General features: G+C 43.9%; 1 protein-coding gene across 1 annotated transcript in view; it reads right to left on the bottom strand.

Moving 5' to 3' along the window:
- Positions 1 to 19596, bottom strand: part of LOC126481773 (hemicentin-2-like) — a 705691-nt gene that overhangs the window by 151191 nt on the left and 534904 nt on the right. Inside the window, exon 6 of the mRNA XM_050105728.1 lies at positions 7990 to 8141. Coding sequence (XP_049961685.1) covers positions 7990 to 8141 — 152 coding nt within the window. The remainder of the gene's footprint in view (positions 1 to 7989; positions 8142 to 19596) is intronic.

Below are 19596 nucleotides of genomic sequence, written 5' to 3'. Positions count from 1 at the left end.
TTAATTGCCTGTGTTATTCCTAATTAAGATGCAACGTTCCTACGAACATGCAGTGGCGAGGGAGGTCGAATGTTCCACGAGAAACGCTGAGAAGAGCTTCGATTCCTGTACGAGAAAGGAAGCACTACTGCTGTGGCAGCTGGGAGCCATTTTGGTCAACTGATCGCATTCTTTGTTGTGTGAACTTAGTGCAGGGAGCAGTGATGGACCATTTATTCTGCTTTCAGGAAGACATATATCTAGAACGGAGGTGTCGCGAACACAATGTCAAATGTTTGGTTAGATGGAAGTTTCTTACACGCATTGGGTGTGTGTTAATACATCTCGTGAGGAGAGCTCTATAAATTCTGTTGAGATCAGCATACTGCAAGCCTGATTCAGATTATATGAGTGTGTACATGTAGCTATACAGAGATTTACTTAATTGGTGTGATTTTACTCTTGGTAAAATTCTAGTTCTTTGGTGGTAGTATTAGCAGTAGTGAATAGCTAGTGAAGAGAGTCATTAGTAGACGTATAGGTGGATTTTATTTTATGTGAATGTACACACTATTGCAAAGTTATGGACCGCAGTTGTGAATTTATGGTTGCTAGTATGTTTGTCTGTCTAAGTGATGGTCTTACGCTTGTGTTTTATTATGGTAAATGTGCCAAGAGGTCAAGAATTGTTGGTTTTACACTGTTTTGTTATTGCACCAACATTTTCTGTCAATGGGGTGGTATTTAATATCAAATTTACGTACTATAGCACTGGAAGACATTTTATATTATTTACCTTTGATTGTTGCGCAGATTCTTTACAGCTAGACGAAACACTTGTGTCCCCTCTTGTTAATTTTCTAACTTTGTTCGTTGAAGAAATTATTTGCGTTTTTATTGCCAAAATAAGCCTAAGCCTGCACAACCCATAGGTAAAACCCATCGCTACACAAACGATAAGGGAACAGAACGTCACCATCGAATGGAGACTTTTTCGCTCTGAATGGAACGCCAATATAACATTAGTTTGATTGCCCCAGTAGTAAACGTCGAAACTGAGGTCACAGTGTACCATCAGCGATATAAAATTATAATACAATATCACAATAGTTCTACGGTGGCAGGATAAATGAAGACCAATTTCGCACCTTACATACGAGTTTTATACATCGGAACAGGAAAGTGAATATGACACCTAACTTACTTCGGCAGTAATGAGCATATCTTCCTATAAGTATGTAATGAGAAAGGGATGACACTCAATCGGAGGTATTAACACACCACTCCTACATAATGCATGCCAACGAGCAGAAGGTGAAACAAGCAGCGAGAGGAAACTTTTTTTGTGGAAGCCAGTGTGGGCAGATGCAGAGGCCGCACCCCGGGAGGCACTACAGAAAACTCCTAAGGTGGCGCATCCCATGGCAGGTCAACGACTGGACAGGGATGCATACTGCAGGGGGCGTAATGGGGCCACCAGAAGTAGGACAGAGAGAAGCTTTAGAAAACTTAGTTTTGGAATGCCAAAGGGATACGACCAAAACCAGTGACGCATTCGATCACACGAACTGCAAGTGGTACATACGTAATAGGCAAATGTAGCTTTTTAGGTGTCTGGAGTAGGCACAAAACGTCCGATGGGAAGAAGCGCACCAGGAAGGAGTAAAGTGCCGATATTTCAAAGCATGTTTAATAGTAGGATCCTTGCGATTGGTGGAGAGAGTTTCCACAAAATAAGAGGAACGCTCCTACTGGTCGAGAAAACCCGTGATGTCGAGAACGACAGAACCCAGGTGGAGAGACAGTTCAGCTGTGAGAAAGACAATACGGAAATTTTGGGGGCCTCTTCACTGAACTGGCGTCAACTGCAGAACAGAGCACATAACGCTCTGTACAACGCATAGGGGAAATTTGTGTGAACACTGCGTTCACAGCTAAAAATTAGCTGTAGCATGATTGAGCTCCAACTGTGGAGAAACAAACCAGACAGTTAGTTAATTGTTCTTGCAAGAACTGAGAGGGCATTACAATATGCACGCTGCTCCAGCCATGTGCATGCATATCGCCATATTATGAGACTAGGGATGAGTTCATGTTTTCATACATATTGTGAAACATAGTGAGAGTTTGTGCTGGAAAATTGAGCAAAGGCTTAATTAGATTTTATACGAACTTCAGTGGGTGAGAGGAGCCATGCAGAAGACAATTCATGGTAGCAAAGGTAAATACCGTGTGCAGAGGCGTAAACTTGTTGTTTCACCAGCTTTTATCATAGTACTGGCCAACATCATTACATAACCGTAAGAATAATTTTGTAAATAAACTTCTACTTAAAATTTGAAATTGTTGTGTTTAGCATTATTTCACGTTCTGTGTTTAGGATTAGTTCACTTTCAGAGGCCTAGATGCATCATTTTGACAACTGTCTTAACATTGTCACATTGAAAACTGTGTAAAAGTGTGTATTTCCGTGAGAAAATTGCAATATTAAACAATGTCATTACAGCTTACACAGTTATGTGCAGTCATAGATCAAGAAACCACCTAACTGTAACCTTACATAGTTATGGAATAACAATGATTGTCAACTTTAAAAGTGGCCAAAGCAAATCTTATATAGGATGTTCTTGACCACGGTTGATGGTAAATTTTTCATATTGTTGAAAAGAGGAACAATGGGAAAAATAGTTGATAGAGAAAATATGTATGTACAAACGCATCAAACCAAACGTAAAAGGCAATACATCCTCCATACTTTTTCCACTGTTTCGTTTTCTTGGTAAGAGTAAGTTCCAAATAAAGTGGAAAGCAACTGTACTCGTCCCTTAAATACAGAAGTGTTTTCCACTGTCAAAAGAAGTCTTAAAAAGAAACATTCTGGTTCTGGTGCCGTAACACACAAATTAATTTAGGCTTTCAGATATTTGGTTTTTCTGAAAGAACACTCATTGTGAAAATACCCAAGTCCTTATGGAACCTTCTCAATATGTCACGAATTCAAAGCAGATAAATAAAATAAATCTGTGTAGGATGTGTCTCCGCAGATATTTGTGGTTTCGTGTTTGCTGGAATCAGCTGAAACACATCACGTCTTTTATGCACTGAAGAGCCAAAGAAACTGGTGTACCGGGTGATCAAACAGTCAATATAAATTTGAATACTTAAAAAAAACCACGGAATAATGTAGACAGCCGGCCGCGGTGGCCGTGCGGTTCTAGGCGCTTCAGTCCGGAACCACGTGACTGCTACGGTCGCAGGTTCGGATCCTGCCTCGGGCATGGATGTGTGTGATGTTCTTAGGTTAGTTAGGTTTAAGTAGTTCTAAGTTCTAGGGGACTGATGACCTCAGCTGTTAAGTCCCATAGTGCTCAGAGCCATTTGAACCAATAATGTAGACAGAGAGGCAAAAATTGACACACATTCTTGGAATGATATGGGGTTTTATTACAAAAAAAAAAAAAAAAAAAAAAAACCACCCCATATTGCTAGACGCGTGAAAGATCTCTTGCACGCGTCGTTTGGTGGTGATTGTGTGCTCAGCCGCCACATTCGTCATATTTGGCCTCCCAAGTCCCCAGACCTTAGTCCGGGCTATTATTGGCATTGGGGTGGTGATGACTGTGTGCTCAGCCGCCACATTCGTCATGTTTGGCCTCCCAGGTCCGGGCGATTATTGGCACTGGGGTTATCTGAAGTCGCAAGTGTATCGTGATCGACCGACATCTCTAGGGATGCTGAAAGACAACACCATACGCCAATGCCTCACCATAACTCCGACATGCTTTACAGTGCTGTTCACAACATTATTCCTCGACTACAGCTATTGTTGAGGAATGACGGAGAACATCATCTTGGCTTTGTCTTACTTTGTTATGCTAATTATTGCTATTCTGATCAGATGAAGCACCATCTGTCGGACATTTTGTGAACGTTTTTTTTTTTTTGTTATAATAAAACCCCATCTCATTCCAAGCTTGTGTGTCAATTTGTACCTCTCTATCTACATTATTCCGATATTTATTCAGTTTTCAAATTTATACTGACATTTTGATCACCCGGTACATGCCTAATATCGTGTAGGACCCCCACGAGCACGCAGAAGTGCCGCAGCACGACGTGGCATGGACTCCACTCGTGTCTGAAGTAGCGGTGGAAGGAACTGACGCTATGAATGGTGCAGGACTGTCAATAAATTCGTAAAAGTACGAGGCGTTGGAGATCTCTTCAGAACAGCACATTGAAGGCGTCGCAGATATGCTCAATAATGTTCATGTCTGGGGTGTTTCGTGGCCAGCGGAAGTATTTAAACTCAGAAGAGTGCTTCTGCAGCCACTCTGTAGCAATTGTGGAGGTGTGGGGTGTCGCATTGTCCTGCTGGATTTGCCCAAGTCCATCGGAATGTACAATGTACATGAATGGATGCAGATGATCATACAGGATGCTTATGTACGTGTCACCTGTGAGAGTCGTATCAGCGGTCCCATATCAATCGAACAGCCCACGCCCCGCACCATTACAAAGCCTCCACCAGAATGAACAATTCACTGCTGACATGCTGTGTTCATGGATTCATGAGGCTGAGTCGATACCGGCACAGGTCCAACCTCTGGATACCATTTGAAACTTGACTCGTCTGACCAAGAACCATGTTTCCAGTCAACAACAGTTTAATGTCGGCGTTGACGGGCCCAGGAGAGGCTTAAAACTTTGTGTCGTGCAGTCATCAAAGCTAAACGAGTGTACCTTGGGCTCCGAAAGGCCATACCAATGACGTTTTGTTGAATGGTTCGCACGCTGACACTTGTTGATGGCCGGACATTGAAATCTGCAGCAAGTTTTGGAAGGGTTGCATTTGTTGCTCGTTGAACGATTCTCTTCAGTTGTCGTGAGTCCCGTTCTTCCAGGATCGTTTTCCTGCGCAGTGATGACGGAGATTTGATGATTTACCGGATTCCGATAATTGATGATACACCCGTGAAATGGTCATACGGGAAAATCCTTACTTCATCGCTACCTCGAAGTTGCTGTGTCCTGTCGTTCGTGCGCCGTCTATAACACCACTTCAACCACGAATTCCTTGCAGACGAATGGAAAAAATGGTAGAAGCCGATCTCGGGGAAGATCAATTTGGATTCCGTCGAAATGTAGGAACACGTGAGGCAGTACTGACCCTACGACTTATCTTAGAAGCTAGGTTAAGAACAGGCAAACCTACATTTGTACCCTTTGTGACTTAGAGAAAACTTTAGACAATGTTTACTGGAATACCCTCTTTCTAATTCTAAAGGTGGCGGAGGTAAGATACACGGCGCGCAAGGCCATGTCAAATGTGTACAGAAACCAGATGACAGTAATAGGTGTTTAGGGGCATGAAAGAGAAGCAGTGGTTGCGAAGTGAGTGAGACAGGTTTGTAGCCAATCCCTGACGTAATTCAATCTGTATACTGAGCGAGCAATAAAGGAAACAAATGATAAATTTGGATTAGGAATTTAAGTGCAGGGAGACGAAATAAAAACTTTGTCGGTTGCCGATGACATTGCAATTCTGTCAGAGACAGCTGAGGACTTGGAAGAACAGTTGAACGCAATGGACAGCGTCTTTTAAGGAGCATATTGGATGAACAGCAACAAAAGCAAAACGAGGGCAATGGAATGTAATCGAATTAAGTGAGGTGATGCTGAGAGAATTAGATTAGGAAATGAGGCACTTAAAGTAGTAGATGTGTTTGGATATAAAATGTAGACTAGCGATGGCGAGGAAAGCGTTTCTGAAGACGAGAAATTTGTTTGTATCGAGTATAGATTTAAGTGTAAGGAAGTCTTTAGTGAAAATATTTGTATTGTGTGCACACATGTCTGGATGTGAAAAATAGACAGCCAGCAGTTTAGACAAGAGGAGAATAGAAGCTTCAAAAATGTGGGCTCCAGAAGAATGCTGAAGGTTAGACCGGTAGATCATGTAACAAATGAGGAGATATTGAATAGAATTGTGGAGAAGAGGAATTAGTGGCACAACATGACTAGAAGAAGAGATCGGTTGGCAGCACATGTTCTGAGGCCTCAAGGGACCACCAATTTAGTATTGGAGGGCAATTTGGAGAGTAAAAATCGTAGAGGAAGCCCAATAGATGTATAAACTAAGCAGATTCAGAAGGACATAAGTTGCAGTAGTTATTATGAAGAGGCTTGCACAGGACAGAATAGCATAAAAAGCTGCATCAAACCAGTCTTTGGACCGAATACCACAACAACAATCTGCCATTGTAGCAGCAGTAACCGATGTAACAACTGCGCCAGACACTTGTTGTCTTATGTAGACGTTGCTGACTGTATCGCCGTATTCTGCCTGTTTACACACCCCTGCATTTGAATGCGCATACCTGCACAAGTTTCTTTGGCGCTGCACTGTGCGACGCCAGTGTCGACGGAAAGCGTCAGTTTTTTTCCCGATACAAAAGAATAATTTTTAAAGCGTAATTTTACGTACTCTTTGGATACAGCGGTCCCAGATTAGTGTAATGCGATATCTGTTTCATCGATATGAAGAAACAGGGACAATACAACATGTCAAAAGTGGTACTCCCCAAGCAACTGAGCAGCACGCTTCTGCATAGCGGTAGCATGGGACGCAGTGCAGAGCGGTGCTTTCGCTGCTGGAGTACTGGTTATTCCTCGTGTTTCAGTGTCCCTGTTAATTTATGTATACAACAAATACCGCACTAGACTACTGTGGGATCGCTGTACTGAATTAGAAAGTAAAATTATACTTCAAATATAATTTTGTTTGGAAACGAAAATAGATCGACGCTTTCCTACGACACCAAGCGTCGCACGAAAGACCCGGTGAGTATCATTTCTTTGGGCTGACCACAGCTACGCATGGAAAAAACGAAATTTCAAGTATTTGCCAAAACACTAGATTAAACGCTCCCGACGACTCTTACAAGAGACAATCTGTATAGCAGAAGCAAAAGCGCAAAGCTCGTTACTAAAACGTGAATGAGGGTGACGAGAACAGATTTCCTTAGCACACGACAAAATTATCTCGGCATTAAGGTCATAGTGAAAGGTTTCTTCTGACAGTCTGCATGATTGTCAAGTCTGAAATGCGGTGGGAAATATTTTGGTGTTCCTTTCAGTTACGTCCAGGGTGAGCCGTACTTTCGTCCAATGGTAGATGAAAACAATGGTCCGTTAATGCTACGTGCCATACTTTAGGTCAGTGGCAGTCAACTTGCTCCCTACCACCCAAAAATGGTAAATGGCTCTAAGCACTATGAACCTTAACATTGGAGGTCATCAGTCCCACCGGCCGGGGTGTCCGAGCGGTTCTAGGCGCTAGAGTCTGGAACCGCACGACCGCTACGGTCGCAGGTTCGAATCCTGCCTCGTGCATGGATGTGTGTGATGTCCTTAGGTTAGTTAGGTTTAAGTAGTTCTGAGTTCTGTGGGACTGATGACCTCAGAAGTTAAGTCCCATAGTGCTCGGAGCCATTTGAATCATCAGTCCCCTAGAACTTAGAACTACTTAAACCTAACTAACCTAAGGACATCACACACATCCATGCCCGAGGCAGGATTCGAACCTTCGACCGTAGCAGCAGCGCGGTTCCGGACTGAAGCGCCTAGAACCACTCGGCCGCCGCGGCCGGCAATACCACCATGTAGTTGGCTCTGCAGCTCTCATGGTGGACGGCGTCTGTTGGGAGTTTTCAAGGAATTTTCATTAGGTTTTCATAAAATTTTGACACAAAGTATTTGTTAAGCATTGCTTTAACTTGCTGTAACTGTGTTTCGTAAATTTTGTAAAGTACTTTATTTTCCCTACTCGACAGTTAGGCGTTACTGTGGACTTTGTGAATGGTTACGAAGTTTTATTACTAAGAGACACGACAGTGGGCGGTAGGTAAACAAGATTGACTACCCCTGGTCTGTGTGTTCATATTGGGCAGATTTTATGAGGGGTAGCTAGGCTAGGCGAGTGCAGGCGTCAGTTGCGCGGTGGCTCACCGTGAGCTTACTGTGTTGCTGGCGTTGTCCGTTGAGCCACCACGTGATGCGCGCCGGTGGCCGAGACCCGGAGGACTGGCACAACAGGTCGTAACGGCGGCCGGCAGACAGTGGCTGGCTCACCCCCAACAGACGCACGTCCAGGGGCCGCACTGCAGCATACACACAAAACACAGGTGCCGTTAATGGTGACACACTTGTGACAGGATTAAGGGTTTCTTGGTGTGGAGAACACGGCATGCCCTCGTGGATGGAGACTCATCGACAGTCATCGACAGCAACTTCAGGTGCGACTCAGAGAAGTGTTAGCAGCCTAGCTGTTCGTGTTCTAAATGGCAGCAAAGTGTAACTGGGCAGTAAAATACAAGCGAGGAAATACACTACTGGACATTAAAATTGCTACACCACGAAGAGGACGTGCTACAGACGTGAAATTTAACCGACAGGAAGAAGATGCTGTGATATGCAAATGATTAGCTTTTCAGAGAATTCACACAAGGTTGGCGCCGATGGCGACACCTACTACATGCTGACATGGGGAAAGTTTCCAACCGATTTCTCATACACAAACAGCAGCTGACGGGCGTTGCCTGGTGAAACGTTGTTGTGATGCCTCATGTAAGGAGGAGAAATGCGTACCATCACGTTTCCGACTTTGATAAAGGTCGGATTGTAGCCTATCGCGAAGGCAGTTTATCGTACCGTGACATTGCTGCTCGCGTTGGTCGAGATCCAATGACTGTTAGCACAATATGGAATCGGTGGATTCAGGAGGGTAATACGGAACGCCGTGCTGGATCCCAACGGCCTCGTATCACTAGCAGTCGCAATGACAGGCATCTTATCCGCATCGCTGTAACGGATCGTGCAGCCACGTCTCGATTCCTGAGTCAACAGATGGGGACGTTGGCATGACAACAACCATCTGCCCGAACAATTCGACGACGTTTGCAGTAGCATGGACTATCAGCTCGGAGGCCATGGCTGCGGTTACCCTTGACGCTGCGTCACAGACAGGAGCGCCTGCGATGGTGTAGTCAAAGTCGAACCTGGGTGCACGAATGGCAAAACGTCATTTTTTTCGGATGAATTCAGGTTCTGTTTACATCATCACGATGGTCGCATCCGGGTTTTGCATCATCGCGGTGAACGCACATTGGAGGCGTGTATTCGTCATCGCCATATTGGCGTATCACCCGGCGCGATAGTATGCGGTGCCATTGTTTACAGGTCTCGGTCACCTCTTGTTCGCATTAACGGCACTTTGAACAGTGGACATTACATTTCAGATGTGCTACGACCGGTGACTCTACCCTTCATTCGATCCCTGCCAAACCCTACATTTCAGGAGGATGATTCACGACCGCATGTTGCAGGTCCTGTACGGGCCTTTCCGGATACAGAAAATGTACGACTGCTGCCCTGGCCACACATTCTCCAGATCTCACACCAACTGGAAACGTCTGGTCAACGGTGGCCGAGCAACTGGCTCGTTACAATACGCCAGTCACTACGCTTGATGAACTGTGGTATTGTGTTGAAGCTGCATGGGCAGCTGTACCTCTACACGCCATGCAAGCACTGTTTCACTCAAAGCCCAGGCGTATCAAGGCCGTTATTACGGCCAGAGTTGGTTGTTCTGGGTACTGATTTCTCTGGATCTATGCACCCAAATTCCTTGGAAATGTAATCCGATGTTAGTTCTAGTATAATATATGAATACCTGTTTATCGTCTGCATTTCTTCATGATGTGGCAATTTTAATGGCCAGTAGTGTATTTATGAGTCTGGCGCGGAACAGACACTTGTAAATGAGCAAGGGAACTGCTCACCACAGGAAATACTGGAAGCCTTATTTCGATACTCCATTAGGTTTACGTAAAATGTCAGCATGTGCTCGTCTCCTGTACACTCACGTATTTCGCCATTTCACAGAGGGCGGAGTAGTGGACATAGGTTCGGGGCACTCTCTTATCCTTGGGGCGGGATACTGCCCCTAAAGGCAGAAGAATCAGCAGTGATGAACGGCATGGGGATGCAGAAAGCAATGGAAACCACTGCATTATAGACACATAACATGGATCCGCAGGACGTATGGCCTGTAATTGAAATAGTGTCTTGGTGATCTCTCCTTTGGCAAAAGATTCTGGAATAGCCACCATCGGATCTCCGAGAGGGGACTACCAAGTGGGACGTGACCATAAGGAAAAGATTAAATAATCAACGAAAGGACAAGTTATACGAGTGGGGGCGTGGAATGTCAGGAACTTGAACGTGGTAGGGAAGCTACAAAATCTGGAAAGGGAAATGCAAAGGCACAATCTAGTTGTAGTAGGAGTCAGTGAAGTGAAATGTAAAGAAGGCAAGAATTTCTGGTCAGATGACTAGAGGGTAAAATCAACAGCAGCAGAAAATGATGTAAAAGAGCAGGAATCGTTATGAACAGGAAGGCAGCTCAGGGCAGAGAGTGTGTTACTATGAACAGTTCTGTGATAGATTGGTTCTTATCAGAATCAACTGAAAACCAGGACCAGCAACGGTAATTTAGATTTAGATACCGACGTCACAAGCGGAGGATGAAGAGATAAGAAAGTATATGAGGGTAGTGAAATGGTAATACACTGCGTAAAGGGAGATGAAAATCTAAAAGCCATGGGGGGACTGGAATGAAGTTGTAGGGAAAGAAATAGAAGAAATAGAAGAAAAGGACAATATGAGCTTGGAGCAACAAATGAGAGAGGAAAATGACTATAGCGTGATCTAAAGAAGCAAGACTATCTGCTAGACCACGAGCCACGGACAACAGTCAATAAATAATTTTGTTGCAACGAGAAGAACGTTCTGTAACTGTTATTCCAGCGAATGTTTTCTATCGAAGGTGCTTATTAAATTCCACTTCAAAAATTATTTTGTTTACAACAGTAAACATACCGACGTTTTCCGTTGATACCAGATTAACATCAGACGTCACAGGAAAGTGGTGAAAGGCAGCAACGGTTAGGTTGTCTCCAGATACACATGGCAAAAGAAATTGTGAATATCTGACGAAACACCAGCAAAAGTGCGCCTCACCAACTGTAAGACAGACACAATGTATACAAAGGGATTGGACAAATGTATGGGAACACAGAGGCAAATGCATGCCTGAACGTGAATGCAGATATAAAGAAGCCTGTCTCCAGGTGGAACAGGCACCTGTGAAATGCTCTCAGTACGTTGCAAGTGTTAGTCGTGATCAGAATCATGTTCTATGTAGTTGTGAGTGCATTATGTCGGAGCACAGTCAATTCGAGCGTGGACAAATTGTTACTGCTCGACGGTGGGTACTTCCTAACCTAGATGGACGAAGCGCTAGGTGTTTCAGGAGGCATCTTATCGAAGATTTATACCGCATACAGAGAAAGCCGAAAACATCATCCTCTAAGTCATAGCGTGGACGAGAATGTTTGTTGATGGTAGTGGAAAATTTGTGGTAAGTTCCTATGGGGCCAAACTGTTGAGGTCATCGTGAAAGGTATGTGCTAAGGTCAGATCAGGGTAGATCCAGAAAATAAAGTCGGTAGTGGCCAATCGCAATGTGGAACGAGTATAATATCTTTGAGTAGAAGGATCTTTGATGGCTAAGAGAGCCGGGCGAGCGTAGAAAAATTCCGTAGAGTCTCAGCTAGGTGCCCGGAGAAAGCAGACGCGTGGTGACAGCTTTAAGGTAGGTAGCGCTCACTGCACAGTTACTGTGACCAAACTTTAGCACGTAAATGAAAGAAGATATATAATGATTTCAAATTGGTTTTTGTTAGATAATGTTCAGAGTTAGGATTTGTATGTCCAAGGCTCGACACAGTAAGCGTTTTGTAAAATTTTTTGTAAGAATGATCGGTGCTACAAAATTGTTGGAAATTGTAGGTTTTGTGTATGACTTAAAATTTTAACGATAAATATATTGAGATCAACATTGTGTATAAATCTAACAGCCTGAATCATAATCCACACCCTTCGCTTGTACTGAATATGAAAATGATTAGTAAAGTAAAGTTACCCACCAATGAAAGAACGTAAAGAAAATGAGGCCTCTATGCTAAATATATGTGCAGTTCATAGTTTTAAATCGATTTTGGTATAACTAACCTTATCAGAGAAATGTTATTTCAAGTAACTAATTTTATGCCACTGCGCAACTGCCATTATTCAAGTCGTGATATAATTTCATTAAGTAAACATCAGGGCCAAAAGTTAATTTTTCAGTACCATCTTAATGCCATTGCACAAACGGCATTATTCTCTTCAACTTGTTTGCTGAGTCAAATACATGTTGCATTTCTGCCAAAATGGAGGAGTGCACGAAACAAGTTCACAGACGCAGTCAGATGCAGGTTTGTTGAATAATTAATTTGGAACAATCTTATCATTGATACTTTACGAATAAAAAAGGGTACAATTTTATCTATGACACTTTCAATCGGTCCATACGCTTACATACTACTGAATCTAACTTAAACGAACTTACGCTAAGGACACCACACACACCCACGCCCGAGGGAGGACTCAAACGTCGGATGCGGGCGAACCGTGGCAAGGCACCCAAGACCTCGCGGCTACCCCGCGCGGTGACAAAGAGTGACAAACGATCACTGGAGAGAACAATGACTAGAAATAAGAGGACGACAGCTGCAAACGTCACTGCAGAACTGAATGTCGCGTCACCAAAACAATGCGAAGGCAGGTCCATAAGCTGTGAATTGCAGGGCGAGCTCTAATTACAAAATCACAGGTCAGTGGTGCAAATGCTCTGCCGGGTGAGCTCTAATTACAAAATCCCAGGTCAGCGGTGCAATAGCCCATAACAGGAAACATGGTGCCGAAGCCAAAGAACCGAACCACGGGCGCGTTTGACTTTGCTTATGTGTCTATAGGTACCTTTGTTCGATGTCTCACTATACTTTCGGAGCTCTGCTTGGTAGAGGAAATTTGGTACTGCCATTTAAAAGGCTGAGCACTAGAAGCGCTTCGATAGATAGTGAGACTAGTGCCTTGGAGGGGTACACCGAGTACACGGGCTTCGAGCGCACTTGGTGCGACAGGTGAGTGAACGCTCTTCGCTGCTAAGAGTAGAGGGGAAACCACAGAGCTACTACCAGTACGCCGTCGAGTTGTGTGTTGTGTCCCGCGGCGAGTCGCGGTTGTATGTGCCGGTGTTAGGCTCTGATAGGCAAAGGGAAGAGCACAGTGTCTCCGCGTCTATACTCGGCTTGTGTTGTCTTGCCTTAGTTCAAAGGGTGGATCACGGATATCGGGACCGAGCGAGGTGGCGCAGTGGTTAGACACTGGATTCGCATTCGGGAGGACGACGGTTCAATCCCGCGTCCGGCCATCCTGATTTAGGTTTTCCGTGATTTCCCTAAATCGCTCCAGGCAAATGCCGAGATGGTTCCTTTCAAAGGGCACGGCCGACTTCCTTCCCCGTTCTTCCCTAATGCAATGAGACCGACGACCTCGCTGTCTGGTCTCCTTCCCCAAAACAACCCAACCCCATGCCACGGATATCGGGAAATGTAATTGATGTTCGTTCCCCATTGAAGACACCGCTCCAGGTGCAAACTGTGGAACAAGTGGAGGGAACGCGACTATATTTAGATGGGCCTCTACGAGTGATGATGTCTATGAGAATAGAATTACTGTACTAACAGTGAAGGGCACAGTGAGAGTTTGATTATTGGTAAGCACTTATCCTGTTCTAAATACACCTGTTGTAGTCCGCCTGCTTATCTGGGTGCTAACGTGCTTTCCTCCCATGCAAGCGATCCCACGTTCGATTCCCGGCACGGTTGGAGATATTCTCTGCTCATGGACTCGGTGTTATCCTCATCATCATTTTATCAAACGATGTTGAATGTTAATAACGTTTGTTTTATTTAAAAATCATTAATTTTACATTAAAAATTATGAGGCATTGCTTTTCATCGCACTCTCGTACAAGGGAAGGATAGTCGAAAAGATGCTACATACTGCTGTTTCCAGCATGTGCTCTGTGCTGTACGTGTTCACATCAAAAATGTTACACATGTCAGAGATATGGTTAATTACTTTATACACAGAGATGACTGAATGATGGAATTGCCGGAACTTAGCTAGTTGAATACTGTACATCACAATTCATTCATTAGATTTTAAAAGTTTATACATGGGGTGGACAAAATTTATGGAAACACCAAACGCAAAGCATTACCACTCTAATACAGTGTAGGCAAACCCTTTGCATTCGAACAGCTACAATTCGTCTTGGAATGAATAAAGGCCCTGTATAGTTTTCAAGGGAATCTTACAGCATTCCTCCAGCAAGAGTTCTAAGTATCGATGATGGAGGTGGATACTGGTGACGCATCCTACTCTCCAAAGTAGACTACAAAGTCTTAATAGAACTGAGATCTGGTGATTGTGGTGGTCAAGAAAGATGTTGCCAACTGGGCCTTACATCAATTTAATAGTACAAAATTTCATCACATAGTAATAGCTCCTCCAACATAAAAACTGTTAAGCATTTGTAGCTGAAACAATGTTTTAAATTTAAATTACTCTACTTCGTGTTACTCGATAGGTATTAGCAAATCCAAAGCCTAACGCTTGAAACCTAACTCAGCCTTAGGATATTTCTGTTCCTTACTGCTCCTTTCCCCAGCTGCAAAAGTTTTTCTACGTGAAAGTTGGAATGTATGTTTGCTTGTTTCATTTTCCTCCATAAATCAAAACAGATTACCTCTTACCTTGGAATTAAAAAAGCTATCAGAATACTTGAAACATGATGAAATAAGACACTCCTGGAAATGGAAAAAAGAACACATTGACACCGGTGTGTCAGACCCACCATACTTGCTCCGGACACTGCGAGAGGGCTGTACAAGCAATGATCACACGCACGGCACAGCGGACACACCAGGAACCGCGGTGTTGGCCGTCGAATGGCGCTAGCTGCGCAGCATTTGTGCACCGCCGCCGTCAGTGTCAGCCAGTTTGCCGTGGCATACGGAGCTCCATCGCAGTCTTTAACACTGGTAGCATGCCGCGACAGCGTGGACGTGAACCGTATGTGCAGTTGACGGACTTTGAGCGAGGGCGTATAGTGGGCATGCGGGAGGCCGGGTGGACGTACCGCCGAATTGCTCAACACGTGGGGCGTGAGGTCTCCACAGTACATCGATGTTGTCGCCAGTGGTCGGCGGAAGGTGCACGTGCCCGTCGACCTGGGACCGGACCGCAGCGACGCACGGATGCACGCCAAGACCGTAGGATCCTACGCAGTGCCGTAGGGGACCGCACCGCCACTTCCCAGCAAATTAGGGACACTGCTGCTCCTGGGGTATCGGCGAGGACCATTCGCAACCGTCTCCATGAAGCTGGGCTACGGTCCCGCACACCATTAGGCCGTCTTCCGCTCACGCCGCAACATCGTGCAGTCCGCCTCCAGTGGTGTCGCGATAGGCGTGAATGGAGGGACGAATGGAGACGTGTCGCCTTCAGCGATGAGAGTCGCTTCTGCCTTGGTGCCAATGATGGTCGTATGCGTGTTTGGCGCCGTGCAGGTGAGCGCCACAATCAGGACTGCATACGACCGAGGCACACAGGGCCAATACCCGGCATCATGGTGTGGGGAGCGATCTCGTACACTGGCCGTACACCACTGGTGATCGTCGAGGGGACACTGAATAGTGCACGGTACATCCAAACCGTCATCGAACCCATCGTTCTACCATTCCTAGACCGGCAAGGGAACTTGCTGTTCCAACAGGACAATGCACGTCCGCATGTATCCCGTGCCACCCAACGTGCTCTAGAAGGTGTAAGTCAACTACCGTGGCCAGCAAGATCTCCGGATCTGTCCCCCATTGAGCATGTTTGGGACTGGATGAAGCGTCGTCTCACGCGGTCTGCACGTCCAGCACGAACGCTGGTCCAACTGAGGCGCCAGGTGGAAATGGCATGGCAACCCGTTCCACGGGACTACATCCAGCATCTCTACGATCGTCTCCATGGGAGAATAGCAGCCTGCATTGCTGCGAAAGGTGGATATACACTGTACTAGTGCCGACATTGTGCATGCTCTGTTGCCTGTGTCTATGTGCCTGTGGTTCTGTCAGTGTGATCAAGTGATGTATCTGACCCCAGGAATGTGTCAATAAAGTTTCCCCTTCCTGGGACAATGAATTCACGGTGTTCTTATTACAATTTCCAGGAGTGTAGTTCGAAACTTCTATGATTGCTGTATCAGTAACGCAACAGAAACTAACATTGACAGATAGTTTCAAACTATTTAGATTTAGTTTTCAATATACTTGTGAGATATGATGTGAACTGCGTCACTGAATTCCACATTTTTTAAATACCCCCACATTCTCCCTAGTTATTTATTGAATTAAAACTATCTGCACACTAGTGCCAAAGTCGATAGAAGGAATTGTGTGTATTATTTCGAAATAAACTTGCCCCACTGACTCACGGTAGTTACTTCTGACAGTACCACCGTCTCTTCTTAATCTGCTTGAAGCTTGTGTTTATTACTGCTCGGCTTCTTCTCATTTCTGTACTTTTCCATTGTTAGTTTTACATTAATAACGATAGTAGTAACGATAGATTTGCAGATACTGAGTTGTCCGAAATGTACCTCGTGTGTGTCCTCACTGAATACAATTGAAGCGTGTCACGACAACGATATGTTGAGCTGTTCTAGAGGCGACGCCTACCACATCACATTACATTACCTTTGCGTCTGTACATAAACGTCTACGAGAAACTGGATCCTGACATGTTAGAATGATTTCCTGTTGTAGGCTTTTCCACTATGATCAAGGTTATTTCACTAACACAAAGGTAATTACAGTGATCTAGCAATAAGTAATAACTGCGTCAATACTATGTACCAGGCTCTAGGATATCAAGCGTGCTTTATACCAGAAAATATCCTTGAAAAATGTCTGAAATTTCGTTGGTGAAGATTCGGGTGCTTCCTGTACATCAGCGATGTATCTCATTCCCTAGATTACCAAATGTCCCACATTGTAATGAGTTTCCCGTAATCTGTAGTTAAAATAAATACCGCATATGGTCCTCGTTCAGAACGCTAAAATCTACTTTATGGTATTTTTCGTCAAGTTTACCTTATTCGGTTATCTCACTCCAGTTATTCATTTGTCGAAATTATATCAATATTAATCCCTTATATTGATGAAGTAGGAACTTGTCTTATAACACGATTGTTCAGAATCACCGTACAGCACTTTACCTCACATATTTATTGTTAGAAAAGTTTGAAAAGTTGTGGCACCAATGAAAAATGGTCAACGCCTTATTTAAAAATGCCAGTAGTAATTGAAGTTCCGAACCAACGGCAACTACACGTAGACAATGGACGTTAGTATCAACAGTCGAAACTCAACTTAGCTGTTTTTCGTACGAATTACGAGAACTTCGAAGTAAAATGTAATGTACTTCCCAAGCAGGTGATATAGCATTTTTTAGAAAGATGGGAAAAATAAATTTCGAACAACATCATGTGTCAATTCGTTCACAGTGAAACGCGTAAGTTGTAAAAGAGAATTTCCTATTGCACATGGTACTAGAGCTCCGGAGAGGGGAAGGCGGAGGGACTGTCTGACCATTGTTCATACATCTTGAGATAAGTTGGGGAAAATGTTAAAAGCAAATTTCTTAAAGTAGAATCTGGTGAACAGACTTCAGATGTGTTGCGTAAACTTTATTCCCTCTGGATGTGTCTTATAAGGCGTAAAGTTGTAAATTAGGTGACGTAGAACTACTGCTATAGCTATACTGAACCACTTCCATTTCACTGACAAATTTCTACTTAAAAACTGGTAGCCAGTTGAAACAAAAAAGAACACTTATTTTAAGGTATAGGTGCACAAGTAGCAATAGAATGATTGCTTCTTCATTAACTATAACAATATTCATGAATACATATTCCGTAAAATGATTCATTTCATATCATTTCAATAAAGAATCGTTTTAATGAACTATGGAAAGTACAACTAGCTATTTGACTTACTAGTTGACAATAAACCAATGGCTAAGGCAAGTGAAAATGATAAAGATGATTTTGTCATAGATTTTCCCTCATCATGGACTGTTCTTGTTAATGTTTGTAAGTGTTTAAAGAAACTTTTACCGTTTCCTAAATTAAAGTCCCATACCGTTTTTTTTCTCTTTTTGTATAAAGGCTAATCTCACAAGGGAAACCCCTCATTGCTTCCCTCCGTCCTACACACACACACACACACACACACACACACACACACACACACTTGAGATTCAGCGGTAAGATGGTCCACACACACACACACACACACACACACACACACACACACACACACACTTGAGATTCAGCGGTAAGATGGTCCATTGGATAGCCCGTCAAAAACTCAACACACATCAAGCATGAAAACAGGAAGAAGGTGTTCTGAACTCTCAAAAAAAGAAACAAAATAGAAACAATGAAAGGTATAAGCTCAAGATGTGCAACCTCGAGCGAATTCGGACAGCTACGACGTCTAAGGCGATGCAGATTTCACACACATTGGAACATTTGAACAGCTACGACGTCGTGGTTGAACGGTCAATGGAAAAACGAGAGACGACTTGATCGATGAAAAGCACGTACGATCAAACGACGAACATCACTTTCAAGAAATGTTTTGTTTTCGCAAAGGCTTCCAGTTATGTAGAAGATTACCTTTAGGAGTATGTCACTATAATAAGCAATTTCATAATGTTGTTTAACTATTTCTGAACAAAAAAAGTGGTAGAATGCTTGCCTGCCATGGGGGCGGCCCGGGTGCAATTCCCGGCCCAGGCATCATTTTTGCTGTTGTCTGGTTAGAGCTGCTGCGTGGCTTCTGAAGCTGTACTACACGAGATACCTGCACTTGAAAGTGCAACACTGAGCATAGTTTAGAAAATCAAGCAAGGATTAGTATTACAGAAATTGAAATTGTAAAATAATAATAATAATATGGTCTCGGCGTTGGACTGTGAAGGGAGGGTTCTGTGTTCAAATTTTGCATGTGCCTCTTTTGTTTCACAAAATAATAAACTGACCGTCCAGTCTCTGACGTGTCTGTTCGCTGCATTCAGATTTATGTCTGAGTCGTGGTTCAACATCTGGTAAGCGCTATTGTGACATTAGCATAGATGCTTTAACATAGGCCTCATGTACACAAATTTAAATAGAGGACAATGGGCCTCAAGAATACATTTTATTTTACGAGATTAGTATGCACTTTCTTCAGTGGTGTACCGATCCCTTCAGCATTCTGCTGTATTCTCGCAAGTTTCAACTAGGTGCACATACGGTAGCGAGTGTAAGAACAACCGCACCACAGGTAACGGCAAGTACGTTTAAGAAGTCAAAAATGTGCTGCTTGACTTGAAGTATGCAGCATCCAAGGGTAGGTCTGTGTTGTATTAACAAGGGAAACCTCCCATCGCACCCCCTCCCAGATGTAGTGGTAAGATGGGCCAGTGGATAGCCCGTCAAAAACTGAACACAGATCTAGAGTGAAAACAGGGGCAAGGTTTCCTGAACCGAGAAGAAAGAAGCAAAAT

This window comes from Schistocerca serialis, chromosome 5 (assembly GCF_023864345.2).
Source record: "Schistocerca serialis cubense isolate TAMUIC-IGC-003099 chromosome 5, iqSchSeri2.2, whole genome shotgun sequence".
Taxonomy (NCBI): domain Eukaryota; kingdom Metazoa; phylum Arthropoda; class Insecta; order Orthoptera; family Acrididae; genus Schistocerca; species Schistocerca serialis.
This window is presented reverse-complemented; position numbering and strand designations above follow the sequence as displayed.